This window comes from Nematolebias whitei, chromosome 17, assembly GCF_014905685.2.
Source record: "Nematolebias whitei isolate Nwh7 chromosome 17, NemWhi1, whole genome shotgun sequence".
Taxonomy (NCBI): domain Eukaryota; kingdom Metazoa; phylum Chordata; class Actinopteri; order Cyprinodontiformes; family Rivulidae; genus Nematolebias; species Nematolebias whitei.
The window spans coordinates 36316064-36328098 of record NC_056514.1 but is presented as its reverse complement, the minus strand read 5'-3'; the positions used below and the strand labels follow the sequence as shown (position 1 = coordinate 36328098).

The following is a 12035-nucleotide window of genomic DNA, read 5'->3' as shown; positions in this document are numbered from 1 at the left end:
AAGTGCTAACAAAATACTCAAGAACTTTGTTTAAATCGGTCAATTTTAGACAGATTTTGTTTGGAAGTAGCTGAGTCACAACAAATACTCCAGGTGCTACTCAGAGTGTGGAATAGCTCTTTTTGTCACTTCAAAGTTATTTAGCTTGAATCAGGTTAACTCCGAAAGGAAACCAGGTTTAGATGTATAACACATACAATGATTAATTTCATAAGGTTTATTAAAATTGATCCGGTAGTTCATTTAGTAACAGATCGACATACAACCACAGACACGAGCAAACTTATTATCATCTGCGTATTCATCAATAGACGATAATTTGTACAGTTATAAGCAAGATAGGGAGGGATTTTTGTTAATTATTTAACATTTCAGATTAAAAACAATAAAGACATAAATAAACAGCCAACAACAAACTAATAAACTGCTCACTGTTCATTTATTTCAATAAACTCCAAAGAAAAATAAAACATATTGCATATCTGCAAAAACAGAGGCAAAGCTGTAGCAAAATGGTTAAATCTCAGTGCGTCAAAAACACTTTATCCATCGTTGCGTTTACTTCCTGTAAAAACAGACAACATTAGATTAATTAATTCATTAAGAATGCTGAAAAGATATATATATAAATTATTATTATTTTTTTACCTTGGCAGGGTGTCACTGTAGGGATCCCTATGGAAAGAAAAGAGGCTTTGCTTTAGGTAACCACGCAGAAAAGTGAATACTGTTTGAGGTAATCCTGACTAAAAGCTGCCAAGACATAAATAATTACCAATAATCTGGAATACTGATGAACTAGAAAAGATACCGTTCCTTTAATGGAAAGGCAAATTAAAAAGGCAAAAGTCATAATAACAGACAGACAGACACTTCTTACGCTAATTGTTTGTTTGAGTTCATTTTAAACATCTTTTTTAAATGTATTTTAATCATAACTTTAACAATATAGTTTAAAATATTGTTGATTATCTTAATATTTGTAACTTAATTTTTATGTAGTATATTTTGTATTTTGTAGTACAGTTTTTTTCTTTACATTTGTCCATTTTATATTTTTAATAAAAGCACCAAAACCACATTTTATTGTGTAATTCACATAATTGTTTTCCTTTTGATTATTATTTTTTTGTATTTTGTAATCAAAGTATCTCCGCCTGTTTGGAAACAGTGTGTTAAAATTGTTATTTTTGAATCATTTATCATTATTTAGTTTTTTCCCCCACATAGAAATACATTGCAATCTATTTAATTACTTTAAAATCATTGTTCTCTGAAATTTATGTCAGCACCTTTGCTCTATTTAATTTTTTTTATGCTCCATTTAGCTTTTAGCCACAATTTTGCCAATTTTAGGTTTAAATTATGGATTTGCTATGTTTACCTCAAAGCAACTGTTTGCTCATTTTAGTTTTTAGCTGTGGTTTAGCTACATTTAGCTTTTAGTTCAGTTCTGCTGGTTTTAGCCTTTGTTCTGCTTGCTTTAACTAATATTTCACTTCACATTTCATTCTTAAAACTATATATATAGCAATGTCCTTCAGCCCTCAGTATTCACAGAAAATTCACGTTGTCTATTTTTTTGTATTGTTTGTTTTTCTCCTCTTCTTTCTGGATGATACAAAACTGTGTTTCTATCTATATTTTGTTATATAAGGGGAATGAATATTTATATGTATTATATATTTGCAAAGGAATTTCTTAAAATGACGCTTTGGATTGGTTCCCTCTTCTAACATTTGATTATTTTAAAGTTTGTGATTTAATGAATGTTCAATAGATTTTTTTTATTTTTATTATAAATAAATAAATAAATAAATAAAATACGTATGTTTGTGGAGTGAAGGAGTAACATCCTTGAGGATGGGATGTTCAGTGTTAAAGAACCAACAAACTCCAGAATGTTTTTGCTCGTGTAACCCCGTAAAATGCGTCACCAGCTCCAAAGACTTTTGGACTTGGTCCTCACTGTTGGGCCATGATGAGAGGGATGCTGTCAGACTCCATGGGTGAGGCCCGTTCTCCCGTCCGGCAGTTGAACATGGGCAGCGTGGACAGAGGCAGAGGGACCCCGCGCTCGGCAGCCATGCTCCTCAGCTCGTCGGCGTTGCTGTGGATGGTGTGATGGTGGTACAGCTGGATGCTGCGGCAAACACAGCGACACATTCAGCGTCCGACAAGAGACAACTCTGACTGATTCAAAACAAATACACTGACAGAAAAGCATCAGAACTTATTGAAGTACCTGCTGCAAAACTTTACATTTCATAAATGCATTAGCTGAAATACTTCTACACTTAGAACGTCAAATATTTATAAAAAATGTTGAAATGTAATAAGCACGTTTTGATTTTCTGATTGACATTTTATGGCTAGTTAAAACATGGAATGTTTATATTAATAAGATATAATAATCTTAAATGATGTGTATAAATATTTTACATATACGGGTTATCTTATCTTATCTTTTTCCTTATTTATAATTACAGAAAGATTAAGAAAATTATCTCTACTTTACTTGTAACAGTAAATTACTTGTTAAAGCCTAACAATGTGATAATAAAATGACTAATAACGTGTTTGTATATAAATATTGCTTGAATAAAGGAATCATTTGAATATTTAATGTAAAGAAAAAACAATAACTTAAATATTTAACATTGCTGCATTGTTGTTCTTGTTGAGCTTTTATTTATAAACTTGCTTTGTCAGATTATCATATTTTGAAAAATAAAGTATTTATAGCTGTAATCTTTCAAAATGTAACAAAGAAACACTTAATTCTGAATAAAAATGTAGGTAAAACTGTCTATAAATCAATGTTTAATAAACAGGTCTTTAAAATGAAGTGTATTTGGACTGAATCAACCATTAAAATTCATATTTTTATGTATTTGGTTAAATTAAAATACAACTTTTGTTGTTAATAAAATGTCAGTAATCTGTGAGCGTGGTCCACCCAAAAATATGGATGAGTTTTCCTGTCAAAGCACATTTAAGGAACAAATAAACAAGAAAGTTATCATTAAGACATTAAAGGTCATATTTGTTAGCAGAACTGCCCATTTAGAAGTAATTTGTAAAAGTCTACAGAAGCTTAAATATATAAAATTTAAACTCTGGATAAAAGTGCTAACCTCTATTTTACATAGTTTTATATAAACTGTTGATTTTATTTTGTGCAAATAATTAAAAAAAAAATGGAAAGTTTGTCAGAGATCTTGAAGGAAACTAAAATACAGTGATGTAATAGCACCGAGTTTTATGACACGGGGTTCACCTCAGCAGGACGAATCACATTTTACTTACTTGTTTGTTCTTGCGTTCCTTTTTTCACTGAAAAACAAAACGCTCCATGTTCAGTTTCTGCCTGACAATATTTGAAGCAACATTTCTGGTTCTCTAAAAGGACTCGGAGTCCATACGTACACGCCCTCTCTCCGTCCAAACATGACGTAGGCCAGCAGCAGACACAGAACGATGGCGACGATCAGGGGCACGATCACAGTCACCATGTAGTCTGGGAAAAAGTCTCTGCTCGGGGGAGACTCAGGAGGGTCAAAGTCACCCCCGGCCTCTAAAATCCCCGAACCCGAGCTGGGAGCAGGTGCGTCTGGTTCCTGCTTCGTCAGGTCAATCTGCAGGGAGAGACAGCAGAGACATCAGCACACCTGCTCTATTTGTGTCTCTTTATGCCGTTGTCCTGTCCTCTCATGCATACTTTTTGTCTCCATGTCTCCTTGCTTGTCCTTTTGTCTATCTGTGCACACTTTATGTATTTTCACATCCTTTATTTGTAATTTTATGTCTCCTCATGCATCTTTTTGTCTCGTCGGTCTCCTTTAATGTGCTTCTTGAAAATATTTAATTTTTCTATGTTGTCCAATCTTTGTCTTTTGTTTCCTTATGCTTATTTTTTGTCTTTTTAGGCCTCTTTTTGGATCTGTTTGATCTTTCCATAGCTCCTCATGCATATATTTGTTTGTTTTTTTATCTTCTTTTGTGTCTTTCTACTCTTTTTATGCACATTTTTTGTCTTTTAAGTTTTCCTTTCTGCTTCTTGTGTCTCTTCTTTAAATGTATCAACTTGCATTAAATGCTTACTTCTTAATAAACTCGGTTTCACGTTTTTTTTTTAGCTAACTTTAGCAAAGTCACTCAGCATTCAGACTTTGCTGGAAAAGTCTCATTTTTGTAACCGACGTCTCACCAGCTCCGTCTTGCACCAGGTGATGCAGTTGCTGGGAATCCTGCAGAAGTTGCATCCTCCGGGGGCCTTAACCCTGGTCCCTGCTGCACACTGCTTCTGGTGCCCTGCAGTCCACACGCTCTGCAGACACTTTGAGAAGAACTTCTCCGACCCCACCTTTACATACACGCTGACACATATCAGATTTTTATTAAAAACACACGTTTGTCAAAGCTTTGCTATGCACGGCTGTTTACCCTTCATAGTGTCCAGCAAGAGGGAGAGGAACTCTGCCACCTCGATCCAGGGCGTTGGTAATATTTACAATCTCCACACCCTCTGTGTCCCACAAAAACTGCAAATCCAGCTTGATCTCCTTCTGAACAGAAGAGGGCAGCACCTTCTCAACCTCCCTCAGCTGGATGAAGAACTCAGCTTGATAAGGCAGCATCTTCTCTGTGAGAGACATCAGCCACTTTACATTCCTTTTCACCCATTCATCTCTCCTCATGTGTTCACTCATACACACCTGGGACGACTTTGATTACAAGAATCTGTCTGGCTGTATCGTAGCTGCGTTTGTTGATTGCGTAAATCTGTCAGAAAAGCAAAAACAGCAAGTTTACTCCCATAATAAGAAAACATGAGTTTCAGCTGGGAAGTTCGCTCCATGAAAAACGCTGATTCAGCATTTGATACACTTTTAGCTAGCCTTATGCTACTTTTGGCTTTTAGTTTTTGTTACTACTGTGTTTTTTGCTCTTGCGTTTTTTTGCATAATTTACACGCCCTGCGACTTATACGCCGAAGCAACATATTTATGACTTTTTCCACTTTAGACATATTTGGACTGATGTGACTTATAGGGCGGTGCGACGTTTATGACAGAAAATACGGTATTATCTATGAGCTTGCCCTTTGCTTCTTTTGAATTTTAGTTACCTTTTTTTTAGCTTTTAGCTGGCCTTATGTTATACGTTTAGCATTTGTCAGCTTTTGCTACTTTTAACTTGCCTCATGCAACTTTTAAATAGTTAGCCCTTTTCATTTTTAACTTCTTGCTACCTTTAGCTTTTATTCAACCTTTGGATACATTTATTTTACTGTTAGGTTGCTTATTGCTACATATACTCTAGCTAGCAGTTTTCTATATTTAGCTTTTAGCCTGCTTTTTGTCTATTTTTAGCTAGGTTTTTTTTGTTGTTGCTACTTTTAGCTTTTAGAAATTCTTATGCTAATTTAAGTTTTTAGCAACCTTTTAATCACTTTTAGCTAGCCTTGTGCTAATTTTGACTTTTAGTTTTTGTTCCAGTTACCTATGAGATTGTCCATTGCTTCTTTTGAATTTTAGCTAGCCTTTTTTAGCTTTTACCTGGCCTTATGTTATATGTTTGTATTTTATATTGCGCCGCTCAAGGTGGCTGCATGTAGGAGCATCTCTGTTACTTTCATTCTGAGATTTTGCTTTTGGAAACTTTAATTCCTCTTTTTCTGGATGTAAATCACATTTTTTGGATGATTGTTTCCTCTGGTATCAGATGCTGTGCAGCTGGAAGGATTTTTACTGAAACTTTTTTAGTTTTGGACATTTGTTATGATGCGTAACCATGGCAACAAGGCAGTTTCTACAACCAACAGCAGCTGATTAACATCTCAAAAGCTAACTGTGCTCAAGTGCCTGACCACTGAGATCCTGGAACTAGCAGGAAACACGGCTCATGACAGCGGAAGGACAGGATCGTCCATCAGCACCTACAGTTGGCTGTCCGCAGCGATGAGGAGCTCAACAAGCTGCTGGGAGGAGTGGCCATTGCCCTGGGAGGATTTCTGCCCAACATTCAGGTGATCCTGAAGCCCAGGAGGCCAACCAAGTGCAAGTAAACAGATCAACATCTGTGGCCAGTTTTTTCAGATCTGCTATAAGACGGACCATCACAAGAGATCCTTCCCGCCCACAACCATCAACATCTAGAACAACTCTTTTATGAAACAAGGAAAATGAGCTACAACAACATTTAATTTCCCTCTGGGATTAATAAAGTATTTTTGAATTGAATTGAATTGAATGTTTAGCATTTTGTTAGTCTTTTGCTCCTTTTAACTTGCCCCATGCAATTTTAAAATTTTAGGTAGCCCCTTTCATTTTTAGCTTTGAGCTAAGCTTTTGCTACATTTAGCTTTTATTCAGCCTTTGGCTACATTTACTTTTAGCTAGCTTTTTGCTATGTTAATTTGCTTATTGCTACATAGATTCTAGCTAGCATTTTTCTACATTTAGCTTTTAGCCAGCTTGTTTTTTTTATATATTTTTTTTACTTTTAGCTAGTGTTTTGCAACTTTCAGCTTTTAGAAATTCTTATGCTACCCTTTAATTACTTTTAACTTGCTGCTACTTTTAGCTAGTCTTTCTTTTATTACGTTCAGCTTGCACTTATTTACTCTTAGAATATAGGTTTCATTACAGATTGCTACCTTTAACATTCAGCTACCAATCAGCTGCTTTTAACTTTTAGCTATTGCTTTGCTCCTTTTAGCTTCTGTTCTCCTTTTTTTAAAACAACTCAGATCATTCTAACTGCAGAAAGGACCTTCTCTCTGTCTCTGAGCTACTTGCCTATTTCCTACATTTCCCAGAATGCCTCGACACATTCTGTCCTGCATTGTTCATAGTGACTTTCCTTCAGTTTAAATGTGAATCAACCAACAACAAGCAGCTACTGAAGCAGCATCTATAAGCAAACTGTAATTAGTTTTACCTAACAATTGTGCATTAGTAGCATTTTAAACTAAATTGTGGTTAAATCTTTAACATTTTACAAAGCTTTCAGTGCCATTTTTCTATTAGACAGTTTATAAAATGGAAAATTGTGTCATGTTTGTTTTGAGAAAAATAAGACAATAACAACAGCTCGGTTCTTTTTTTATAGATCTTGAACCCCAAACCTGGTTTTTATTCCGAGCAAAGCCAAAAATGTGAGACGTAATTCAGCTATTTTTAAATTTTATTTGATTGAAACTAAAAGATGCAGTTCAGAAATGTTTGCGTCTTCATCTTCAGGATCCATTTTACTGTTCTTTGAACGTAGGCTCAAAATAACTGCTAAAGACAAGACCAAAGCTTTTGTCTCCTTAGATCTGACAGCAAGTCCTGACATTTATTGATGTTAGTGTAAAGAATAAAAATAAAAACTTCAGACCTCGATGATGGTTTTTCCTGGAGATGTTGGGGTGCCGTACAGGAAGCCATTATCTAAGGGGTGTCTTTGGATGAAGCGCAGCCACTCTGGGAGGTCTGGGAAACCCTGCTTGTTGCACTTAAAAGTCATGGGATCGTTGTACAGGTGTCCAACTTACATGAATATAAACAGAAAGAAAACACGGTAAGGAAATATTATTAAAAATAATAATAATAAAATACATAAATCCAAGCTCACCATAAAGTTTTGCCAAAGGTTCAAAGTCATTCTGGAAAGTCTCTCTCAGCAGCTCGTATGTAAATAACCTCCCCACAGGAATGGTGACTTTGATCTCTGCATTGGCCCCAAACAAGCTGCCAGCGAAAACTGAAGCAACACAGCAAAAAAAATAAAACTTACATAAAAATTAATAAACTGCCAAAACTGTAAAACAAATGGACAGAACAGTCCGCTTTCTGTTGTAATCTTGTAAGTTTGCATTCAGAGGTGACATCACAGATAAAGAGCTCGGAATGGCACAGAACTGTGACCAAAGCCTAAAGATCTGTCGGTGTTGAATATAAAACTCGCCTGTTAGGAAGATGAAGCAGCTCCTGAAGTCTGCCATCTTGTTTTGGTTTGTGACTGACGGCGCCAGCTGGAGAGGGGCTTGGTCACAGTAAAACTCATGTCAGAGCTATTTTTAAAACCATCCGAGAGGTGTCCGTCTGCAAACTGAGGACTGTCTCGGCCTTTGTTTTCTTATTATTTTGGTAATTGTTCTGTAAATCCCATTTAACATGTTAAGTTTTATTACGTCTGTTGCTCGACGCGTGTGTTTTACATTTTATTTGTGCCTTTGTTTGCTCCATTTTATCACAGCCTTGAATGTCTCAGTCTGGTTGACTGTTTTTGACTTTGATTTCCCGTACCTTCATCATCATCACCTGTTTAACTTCTACTAATTCGTGTTTTCAGTTTGTATTATCTGGCAGCTGCAGAAGGCAAACAGGCAGTAATGTTAATTATAAGACATGTTGATATTTTGGCTTGTGTTTGCATGTAAAATGTGCATTCATTTGTCTGGTAACTAGATACATTTTGATGAAACGTTCAAGAAATTATCAATAAATCTGATTAAAGTTTGGAGCCAACCCAGTTCAAGATGGCCGCCAGAAACATCTGATATTAGGAACACAAAAATGGCTACAACTCTGACAATTTTACTAATATTGAGCTAAAATTTTGAGTGGTGGTAGCTGAGAGTCATCTTTAAACAATATTACCAGAAATATTTTTGGTTTATTTTATCAAATCGTCCGAGTAAACTTTAGAAAACTTGAATGTGATTCTGAAAGTTTACCTTTTACTGAGTGCATCCATCTGCCATTTTTATTAAAGTAATCTGGATGGAGGTCACCTCTCCACTAAGTTTCTCTAAATGTTTCGTGCTCATTCTCTCTCAGCTGGTTCTTTCTTAGTTCTCACCGAAAACATATAACGAGTAAATGCACTTACTTTAAGCACCTACCTGACATGCTGTTTCTTGTTAACTAAAAGGGTAACAAACCTACATTAATGGGCAACAAAGAAATAAAAACATTAAAAAACACATTTTAGAGCTGCTTGCAGTCTCTTTTAAAGGCACTGAAATGTTTAATTATAACAGCAATAATCATCTTAGAAGAGTTTGTTCTGTGTATGTGTACACCTGCTGTTCTTACAAATAAAACTCTTCAAAAATAAAGAAAAACAGAAAGCAAAAGTGGGTTTAAAGATGAGGCGAAGCACTGAAAATACCTCAGCAAGACACCAGAGGACACATCTGTTCTAATCTGCGGAGAATAAACAAGTAAACACTCTTCTAAAAGGAAGTTTTAAAATAATTTTAGTTTTGTTATGCCGTTGTCACATATTGGTTGTTTGGAAAAATCCTGCAATGTGAAAGTAATAAAATGATCTTCTGATATTGATGAACATATATATATATATATATATATATATATATATTTTACTTAAGAGTTTATAGTAACTTGTGAAATATGATAATGACACCACCAAGCTGGGCCTTATCACCAGGTGGTGTAGAGAAAATTATCTGGAGCCGAGGTGACCTTCTTACAGAAAAATCCACCTCCACGCCCTCGTTTCATCATTGACAGCATTGCTGTGAAGAAGGTAAACCCTGCTGGGTTTCTGGGCATCTCCTGAAATGGGCAGAACACTCAAAAAAGGAAGTTGTAAAGGAGGGTCACAGGAGGATGCATGCTGCTTAAAAAGCTAAATATTTTTACTGATACCCAGTTCTACAAACAGTATAACATCTTATTTAAAAAAATGCGCTTTAGTCAGAGGTTCTGTGGTGTCAGGATACATAAAAATATGTTTTTACCCCACTTAGGTCTTCCTTCTGAAAAGGATTTCCTTCTCCTGCACAGCAACCAAGAACAATTCCTGTGTACGGATCCCTGTAGATTTGGTGAAAGAAATGGGATTGTGATATTAGTGAAAACAGCAGATACAACTCGTTGAAACCTGTCCTCTCCTCTCTTAGCGTCACATTTGAAATTAAAACGCACACTGTCTTGTGTGCCAAAGTTTTCATAAAAATCTCACGTGCTCATTTAGCTTTTAAAGTGTGAGTTGGGATGACTCTCAACTACTTCCACACCAAATTTGAGTTCAGTAACAATGAAATTTACAGAGTTATTGTCAATTTTGTGTTTATCATTGTCGATTAACTTCAAACAGCAGAGTGTCATTAAAATCCATTCATTTGTTAACAAAATGTAAAATCTAACCCATAATTATAAGATTGTTCAGGGGGGACAGTTGGGAGATCATTTCCAAGGGGGGCCATACCCCCCTCTGGCTCCTTCTTAATGGCGCCTCTGTGTGGAATTATTATAATAATTATTTGCATTTGTGCATGATTCAATTTACCGTTTTGCAGTTACTACTGCGCTTGCTCAAAGTCAATATAATCCGATGCTTTTGGGGTCTAACCGTATCGTACCTACTTCCGGTTTAGTCTAAAAGAGTTTATGTCCAACTCTGTTTAATCTGTGCAGTAATTCTAACACCCGGGAACATTACATGTCTCTTTCTCAACGGGAAATACCAATAAAAATAATTTAAACTAAACTATTTGTATATAACCGTCAGTAAAATTCAGGTGTACAATACCAAAACAATAGAAATTAACACCAACCGGAAAAAGCTAAAAACTTATTAGGGGGCGTGGTGCTAAATTTACGCATGCGCACTGGTGACTGTACATTAGCAGATGTGGCAAGAGAGCTATTTACCCAATTATTTATTTTTATATAAGGTGTTCAGTATCAAATATGGGGGACAAATACACGAGTCAGCTGTGAAGTGTCTGCACTTTATAAAAAGTTCAGAATTTATTTTATCTTTGTTTATCAAGGAAACGTCCAAAAATATTAACTATCGGAAAGAGTTAATACAGAAAAAAGAAGTTTGCTATTTGTTGAATGAGGGTCAGATTTCTTGCCTTTTCACTGCAGTAAACTAAATAAAGTTTGAAGCTGATTGGAACAGTAGGCAAACATTTCTGATTAGCTCGTCTCTGCTTTGTGTATGCACTCTTTTAAGAAAAGAAAAAAAAAAAAAGCAATTAATCAGTCTGGGCAGGTTCAGAACATAAAAACAATGTGATTTTCTGTCCTCGGAGCATGTCTGTGATGCAGAGTGCAGGAAGCAACACCATGGCCTCCGTGACGCAACGGGATTCCCCCGGGTCCTAAAGCCATTCTGATAAAAACAAGTTTAGTATGAAGTCCATTTTGTTTGTATGAAGACAATGTTTTTACATTTAATCTTATTCTATCAGCTGTCCCCTCTTCAATGGTTGCTACAGCAAGTCATCCTCCTCTGTCTCGCTCTGTCCTCTGTGTCCTCTGTCCCCATGTCCTCTATAGCTGCATCCATGTATCTCATCTTTGTATTTTTCATGGCCGCTGTCTTTATTACATCTTTAAATCAATGTACTCACTGTCCCTCCCCTGGACATGTCCAGACCATCTCAGTCTGTCCTCTCTCTTGGGTTTCCTGAGCCATCCCTTAGTTGTGCTGCTGTAAGCCGCATTTCTGCACTCTGTTGTCTTTTTCTCCCCATGTAAACTCCACCTGGACCAGCCAGTCGGTGTGCTGGTCAAGGTAGATTGAGGTCCATCCTGAGCCCGATTCTGTGGGTGGTCTCAGTTAAAAAGGAGTTGTTTCTTCCCACTGTCATCCGAGTGCTGGTTTAGGACGGAAGGTTGTGATGAAATGAAGATTTGATGCAATCTGCTGGCTTTTTTAGATAGATAGATAGATAGATAGATAGATAGATAGATAGATAGATAGATAGATAGATAGATAGATAGATAGATAGATAGATAGATAGATAGATAGATAGATAGATAGATAGATAGATAGATAGATAGATAGATAGATAGATAGATAGATAGATAGATAGATAGATAGATAGATAGATAGATAGATAGATAGATAGATAGATAGATAGATAGATAGATAGATAGATAGATAGATAGATAGATAGATAGATAGATAGATAGATAGATAGATAGATAGATAGATAGATAGATAGATAGATAGATAGATAGATAGATAGATAGATAGATAGATAGATAGATAGATAGATA

General features: G+C 35.8%; 1 protein-coding gene across 1 annotated transcript; it reads right to left on the bottom strand.

Moving 5' to 3' along the window:
* Window positions 1–509: 509 nt before the first annotated feature.
* Window positions 510–8903, bottom strand: sgca (sarcoglycan, alpha). Its single transcript, XM_037690947.1, has 11 exons — window positions 8897–8903; window positions 7624–7752; window positions 7387–7538; window positions 4719–4785; window positions 4447–4645; window positions 4211–4379; window positions 3430–3638; window positions 3310–3336; window positions 1970–2143; window positions 649–675; window positions 510–565 (listed from the first exon to the last, which is right to left on the bottom strand). Exons 1-11 carry the CDS (start codon window positions 8901–8903, stop codon window positions 559–561), a joined length of 1167 nt encoding a protein of 388 aa, XP_037546875.1. The 3' UTR covers window positions 510–558.
* Between the last annotated feature and the right edge of the window lie 3132 nt (window positions 8904–12035).

Bases quoted from the DNA above. Each gene is read 5' to 3' on its own strand.
- sgca (XM_037690947.1), bottom strand. The intron at 4,646-4,718 runs GTGTGTATGAGT...TGTCTCTCACAG, and splicing joins TGTAATCAAAGTCGTCCCAG to AGAAGATGCTGCCTTATCAA. The intron at 3,639-4,210 runs GTGAGACGTCGG...CTCTCCCTGCAG, and splicing joins CCTGGTGCAAGACGGAGCTG to ATTGACCTGACGAAGCAGGA.